We start from the raw sequence: 7924 nt of genomic DNA, 5'->3' as shown, positions 1-7924 counted from the left end.
GCAACCTTATATTTTTTTATTTTGCATCAAATTGATGTGTGTTTGTAAATATTATTTTATACTTTGTATTAAATATTTTTTTAGTGTTAACAGATTTTTCATTTTTACTGGAAAGCTTTCAGCTTCAGTTTCAGAAGCTGCTTCTCACTCTACTTAGGGTGACAGCGCAGCGGAATTTTTCGCAGCGATACTGCTGCAAAAAGGGTGCAACTCCCGATACCCTAGCGATGTATTGCTGGCCCGTGTACATTTGTCACCGACATTTGCCCACGTATTCTGTATCGCTACTGTCGATGTCGTGATTCAGAATCGCGTTTAGGTAAGACACACGCGACTGTAGAGCTACAAAAAGTCGCCGTGGGGCGATGTATAGGTATTTACTTACAAATCTAACAAGCTTATGCTCGTGACTTCGTTCGCGTGGACTTCACAAATTTCGATCACTTCACATATTTTACCCCTTTAGGAGTTAAATGTTCTGAAATCCTTTCTCAGCGAATGTCTACATAGTAAAAGCTATCTGCATGCCAAATTTCAGCCTGATCCGTCTAGTAGTTTGAGCCGTGCGTTGATAGATCAGTCAGTCAGCTTTTCCTTTTAGGCACATAAATATAGTACCTACATGAAATGGTCAAGTCACGTTAAGTAAGCTAAGTTTTCAGTTGTAAGAGTGTTACATAAGGTGTTAAACAGTAGATACCTATGCAATAATCAGTTGACATACCCATAGTCATTCCTGCACTCAGCCTATGTCGACAAGTGGTCAGTGGAGAGGGTTGTTAGTGAAGCGCTAAAAGTGAAAACCTGCAAACCTCGGTGCTTGTAAATAAGATTAGAGTGCAGTAGGTACTTATTTATTTTAAATAATAAATAATAATTTATATGTTCAAGTGACTCTACCTATAGGTAAAAAGTACCTATTAGGTACCTATACTTATTGGGAGTCCAAAACGTAATTAAAGAAAATAATGTACATCGACCTGTAGAATGAGATTTCGGCTTTGTAGAGCATTGTCTCTGTCACACATACGTATGTGACGTTTTGTCTAGACAGACAGACAATGCTCTACAAAACCGCTATCTCTTTCTAAAAGTCGATGTACATTATTTTCTACCGCGTACTACTAGGTAATTGAATGTATGTAGGTAATAAAAAAACCGGCCAAATGGGAGGCAGACTCGCGCAGCGTGGATTCCGTACTACAGTCGTATTTTTTCGACATTTTGCACGAATAATCAAAAACTAATATGGATGAAAATAAATAAAAATGTGCTTTAGAATGTACAGGTAAAGCTCTTTCATGTGATACTCAACTTGATATGTTAATCTTACTTTGAAACTATGGTACTTGGGCTATAAGACTTATCTCCCTTCCAAATTTCATGATTTTAGGTCAACGTGAAGTACCTTCTGGTTTTCTGGACAGACACGACACATAGATGGACAGATAGACAGACATACAACAAAGTGATCCTACAAGGGTTCATTTTTTCTTTTGAGGTTCGGAACCCTAAAAATTGAAATAATTAGGCGGTACTAATTATTTAGTAACTAATAACTGGAAGAATAATAAAGTGCGTAGGTATTTTCAGGCAAATCTAGATCTAATGAACTACGAAACCATACTACATTTGTACACCTAGATACCTTCCTGTTTTAAGAATGCTGGTTAAATTATCAACGTTTATTTAAATATCACAATATCTCAATTCGCAATACATTGTCGGCTCACTTTTGAGAACGTGTCTGCTCTCAAAATGAAAAAGAAGGGCCTTTAGGGAACTTTAGGCCACAGTCCACTACGCCGACCAAGTGCGGATTGGCAGACTTCATAAACATTTGAGAAAATTATGAAGAACTCGTCACATGCACGTTTTCTTACGATGTTTTCCTTCACCGATTTAACTGCGCACATAGCTCTGAAAAGTTACGTATCCGGGATCGAATACCGGACCCGCCGAACAGGAGCCCTAAGTCGTAACCACTAGGCTATGCTTATTTAAATGCCTTTCCTAATAACGGCCTAACTTTTATTGTTCTTTGTAGATTTTCTCACTTGTACTTTAGATTGGTAAGTTAAATATCTAAGTTGTAAAAATTGTCACGCAATGGTTGCATTGTAGGTAGATAATATTCTAGAGTTGTCTTGGGTTTCCGTTATGAATTATGATGTAAGCCGACCACGCTCATACTCCAACATAGACATAATGAGAAGTGTCTCACGGAGGTCTCACGCCACCATTATGTCTTAGTAATTCAGAAGACAGGTACTCGCAGCCGTAAATATTTTCACTTTCACGTAGAGTGAGCTCTATGACACGACTGTTTCCGGAATAACCGCTAGGTACCACAATACATTACGCGGTACGCCATTATAAATTCTGAATACACACACAATCCAAGCACACAATAGGTAACTTAAGTACACAAAGCAATTTGACCTGTTTGCTGATTCACATATCAAAATCAGTTAAATAACGCGTAACATATTTAAGTTTGTGCAATTACAAAAATTTCCCTTATGGTTATACACTCGCTTCTCCATACAAACATATTTTACCTACCTATTCAGATTGTTATATTTTGTTGTTCTAGATCCGAAACTATAACCGGTGCGCGAAGTCAGCTTAGTTTTATCTAACTCCTCAACCAGTAGTAGCAAATCAATAGAAATCAGTGTAGGTAACTGTAGGTACACTACGTATTATAACTTAGACAAAAATATTTGAGCTGATCGATAATGCTTCCTCCAATTAATTAAAAAAATATATATATAATGGATTGCAATCGATCAGTTACAGTTTTATGTTAGTGATAGTAGGTAACTGGGACCGACGGACGCCAAATCCGCCAAACCTCCGAAGTCATCCATCCATTTTACGACTTGGGTCTAGAAAAGATGTTCATAAATTTCACGAAGACGAAGCCAGTCGGCACCTTATAAGTTTTTTGGCAGGTACGCCCCCACCTATAGATATAAGTATGCCTATAGGTACGTAGGTATCACACCACGGCGTCTGAATTTTAAAAAAGAATAAGTACCTAAATAATTTGAATTAGATTCTAGAAAACCGAAAACGCATCATGAATGACGAAATATGAATTTCCAACTTTTATTTTTCCAGAGTAATCTTGGAACAGCTAGGTGTATGCGTTCCACAAATAGGTACAAATCTCAAATCAGCACGCTCATCTATTTTAGTCACACTCGGTGCGAGTCTTTCTAGCATTAGCAAGCAGTGCGTAGTACCTTATATTCGAGCAAGAAAGACATTTTTATATAAACAACGTGATAACGAAATAAGTACAATGTCTTTATCCATTGGAGTGGAGACAAAAATCGACGCAGAACCATGTGTTGTGGCTTGGAATAACAAACTATTCATCGGTACAGACACCGGCTCGATATTTGTGAGTTCCTGTACCTACTTAAGCTACTGTGGAAACCACGGTAGTTTCCACTGGCTTTGTAGGCTCGTTTCATTCTAGATCTCCTTCGCGAGCCTCTGGCTTCGCGCTTTATGAAACACCCTGGCTGCAAGATAGACATAACTGGGTGGAGTCGGGGTTTTCGTTCTGGGCCATATTCGACTAGGTGCATTATTTAAAATAACCCTAACAATTCTGCATCGGTGCCTGTAATTATCCGTGGATGGTGTCAAAATTTGTGTCTATAAGTATTAACCATCACACATAGTCCGTGCATGGTGTCCATACTTAGACCCTTTGTTATTGCGTTATGTGAAAAATTAAAAAAAAGGTACAAAAGTCTTTCCGTCCTTCGTCTGTCTATAACACCTCTTATTTTAGTAGGTAACTATTTATGCTACCAAGTCAGACTTGTAGGACTCGCACTTGGCCAGTTTTTGTGACATAGGTACTTACTCCTTTTAAAATTGAATAACAGTCTTTCGAATCAAATCTTTCGCCGGGGGCTTCGTGGAAGGCGCATGATGTGCAATTGTTTGCTTTGTCGGCAAACGATGGAAAAGTTTATTCAGCTTCAAATGACGGCGGAATAAGAATATGGACCTCTGAAGGAGACAAAATATCAGAGTTGCCGGCTCCTGACGCTGATATAGAATCGATACACGTACATGGAAAATATGTGTACGCTGGTGATGAAGGAGGAAACGTAAGTTTATTAGATAAAACCATTAGCAAATTCATACAAGAGATTTTTTAAGTATAAAATTTTAATACTTAGTTTGCTTATTTGAGCATGGATTAGACTTAAATCCTACTGTTCTCAACTTAGGTCCAACAAATCGGTAGGTAAAGTCTGTTCACTAACTTAGTGTCGCTACACCAACAGGTGCATTTATTATTTTGCTTTTATTATATTATTTTTCACTGTGTTTGTTAAATAAAATATGTTTTCTATTCTAAGAATAAAATAGAATAGGTACCTATATACTATATTATTCTTATGTTTATTGTAATAAATAAAAATAAATAATAAACAATAGTTGGTTAGCGACACTAAGTTAGTGAACAGACTTTACACTAACCTACTTACATCCAAAATACAAGTTGACTCACTACGCCGACGATGCCGAGGAAAAAACTAGTATCTAAAGGAACTAAGTACCTAACTAGGTAGAGGTAAAATAATTGAAGTACCGCATCGTCTGCGTGGATTTAAATTTTTGAAATCTCTGATTCTCTCTGGAAACTCTTTGATTTCCCGGAATAAAATCCCGTACTCGTATATTTGCTCGATCTGTTGCTCCATTCCGGACTACAGCCAGGAGCTGGGTAGGTAGGGTAGGTAGGTATGGCACTGACGGCTAGTAGGTAAATACCTCCCCCTCACCTCACCTCAATATACTGGATTGGCGAGGATGGATCGGTCTGAAAGGCATGTAGATAGCTATTATGACGTAGACATCAGGATTTTTGAGAATGCAACACCTAAGGGGGGTAAAATGGGAGTTTCAAATTTGTGTAGTCCATGCAGACGAAGTCGCGGGCATAAGCTAGTTAGGTACATAATATAAAAAAAAATTTTTGTACATATATAGGTACATATCTTGTTTCAGATCTATGTATTTGAAAACAACAATTTAATAGCTAAATACAACGTTCTAGAAGAAGTGAAAGATATTGCAATAAGTCCACCGTTTATGTTTACTGCGCGTGATCTTAACGTGACTGTAACAGAAATTAAGCCTGGTAGGTATGTTGTAGCTGTTGAAGATGAATATGAAAATATGAAGGTTTTACTTTTGTGTGGGCTGACTTACACCTGCCTGCCACCTGCCACCTCTTAGGCTGCATTGGATCACTTTACCAACCAAGGAACCGTACAGTACGCGACAGAAAATAATGTAGGTAGGTACATCAACCTTTCGAATGAGATAGCGGTTTTGTAGAGCATTGTCTCTGTCGTAGAGACTGACAAAACGTCACATATATGAGTGACAGAGTCAACGCTCTACAAAGCCGAAATCTCATCCTCAAGGTCGAAGTACTTACATCATTTTCTGCCCGTAAGTAGGTACCTACCTACTGTACTATTTTCAGATTTTTAAATTTTAATAAGCATCTTAAAATTTTCCGTAGTCTCTTGGGAAAATTAAGAAGTAGGTAAGTAGTATCATTTAAGATAATAGAGAGGATTTATTGGTTACAGAAGAATCAAAAAGTCGTTTTGCAACCCGACATGTTATGGAAGGAAGAGCGCCTTTGAGAATATCTGGATCGCGTCTAGTTGTCACAGCTAGGGGTGGCAATAACATTCAGTTACACGACATGGATGTGGCAACTAATTTTAAAAAATTGGATGAAGTGAAGGTAATCTATAATGTACCTAAATCATAAAATATACCTGTAGATACAGAACTATGGCTACATATAGCAATAAAAAATATAAAAAATTAGATCTTGACGTAAGATTTTTACACCTTTCATCATCATCATCATGATCAACCCATCACCGGCTCACTACAGAGCACGGGGTCTCCTCTCAGAGTGAGAAGGAATTTGGCCATAGTCTACCACGCTGGCCATGTGCGGATTGGTAGACTTCACACACCTTTGAGAACATTATGGAGAACTCTCAGGCATGCAGGTTTCCTCACGAAGTTTTCCTTCACCGTTAAAGCAAGTGATATTTAATTAATTAAAACGCACATAACTCCGAAAAGTTAGAAGTGCGTGCCCGGGATCGAACCCCCGACCTCCGATTAGAAGGCGGACGTGCTAACCACTAGGCTATCACAGCTTTATTACCCTGTTATCTCCCAAAGCCACCATTATCTAAACAAATGTGTCTCCCAGTGTTGGGAACAATACGCAGAGAAATTTTTCAGCTTTTATAAAATAAGGAATGTATTTTCTTAAATCCCGTGGGACTGTGAACACTTTAATTTTGCGAGATAAAAGTACCTAGCCTATGTCACTCGCCAGATCTTTGACTTTCGTCGATTCGTTGCTCCGTCAATCACATTATTGAAGGACAAACGAACAAACAAATACCTACTTTCGCATTTTAGTATAGATGGTGATATTGAGTAATGTTTGTGTTCGTATTGTTCGCGTATCATTGATCAGATCAGATTGAGTTGAAACTTTCTATACCTAGTTGTAGTTGGCACTTGCGTAAAAGCTTCTGCCCGAGTACCCGCCATTAACGTACGCATACGTAATATACCTAATGTTGTGCTGATGGTGACTCCTAAAATTGAAAGATTCATTAAATTTCAGGTTACTTTGTTTTAGTTTATATATATTTCAGGTTAGTGACATGATAATAACAAGCATGTCACTGAGGGACAGTGTCGTGTGGACTGGAGGTTGGGATGGCTGCGCAAAGAGATGGAAAATCCACGGAGATAAACTACAACCAGCTGGAGAAATAAACCTAGGGGCCTGCATTAATGCTCTCGTGGCTGTCAATGGAGATAATGCTTATGCCCTTTTGACGGGTGGTAAAATTATTTACATAAATACAGCTTAGGCCTCTAACTTTAAAATTTTATTTGGGTATGTACCTACCTAATAGGAATTAATTAACTGAATTGCTTATATTTAAATTGGATGGTTCCAGAGAACAGGAACCTCTTAATAAATTAATTGTAACCACAGTATTAAATGAAGCAAATATTTCTTACTCATGAACTGATGTTTTTTTTTAATGTTACCTTAATAAAGAACCAATGGGCAAAGTGATCCCAATTGCTGGCTGCAGCCACTTCTGAAACTTGTTCACTTCGATAGATAACAATTTATTTAACATGTTGATTTTTTTTTAATTCTCTATCTTACTTACTAGCTGATCCCCGCCGCAGCTTCGCCCGCGTGGATTTAGGTCTTTAAAAATCCCGTGGGAACTTATTGGGGGTTATTATAGCCTATGTCACTCAGGAATAATGTAGCTTTCTATTGGTAAAAGAATTTTCAAAATCGGTGCAGTAGTTCCAGAGATTACCCTAGATAGATAGATAGAGATAGACGAATTACTGCAAAACTAACCATACCTACCTATTTAATACATGACCTCAATTGCACGACCGACACTATATTTGCATATCCTATTTGTATGTTTAGACTTTAGACCAAAGAATTTTTAAATACCTACTAATACTTATGTAAGTTATAAGAATTATTACTTCTAAATCCATGCTTCAGACTATGTTGTACTTACTATACCTGTTAATTTAAGTTTAATATGACATTCTTACTGATAATCGAAACTATTTTTACTTGTACCTACCTAATATTACTAAATTATTAACAAAGAAGAAACTAATTGACATTATAATAAACTTAATTAATTAGTGCGATCAATAAATAAAAATAATTTTGATTCAAAATGAATGCCCTATATAATTACCTGATAAAATCTATTATAAAATAATATAACACGTAGTTTGCATGTAATTGTATAATAGTTATATATTTAGCATGTATGTATTGTTA

The 7924-nt window shown here is 37.1% G+C and overlaps 1 protein-coding gene across 1 annotated transcript; it reads left to right on the top strand.

Moving 5' to 3' along the window:
• The first annotated feature begins 3206 nt into the window (after positions 1-3206).
• On the top strand, positions 3207-7123 carry LOC117996312 (uncharacterized). Its single transcript, XM_034984365.2, has 5 exons — positions 3207-3412; positions 3909-4136; positions 5044-5176; positions 5637-5797; positions 6741-7123. Exons 1-5 carry the CDS (start codon positions 3311-3313, stop codon positions 6960-6962), a joined length of 846 nt encoding a protein of 281 aa, XP_034840256.1. The 5' UTR covers positions 3207-3310; the 3' UTR covers positions 6963-7123.
• The last annotated feature ends 801 nt before the right edge of the window (positions 7124-7924 follow it).

The sequence above is a fragment of the Maniola hyperantus genome, chromosome 3 (genome assembly GCF_902806685.2).
Source record: "Maniola hyperantus chromosome 3, iAphHyp1.2, whole genome shotgun sequence".
NCBI classification, from domain to species: domain Eukaryota; kingdom Metazoa; phylum Arthropoda; class Insecta; order Lepidoptera; family Nymphalidae; genus Maniola; species Maniola hyperantus.
This window is presented reverse-complemented; position numbering and strand designations above follow the sequence as displayed.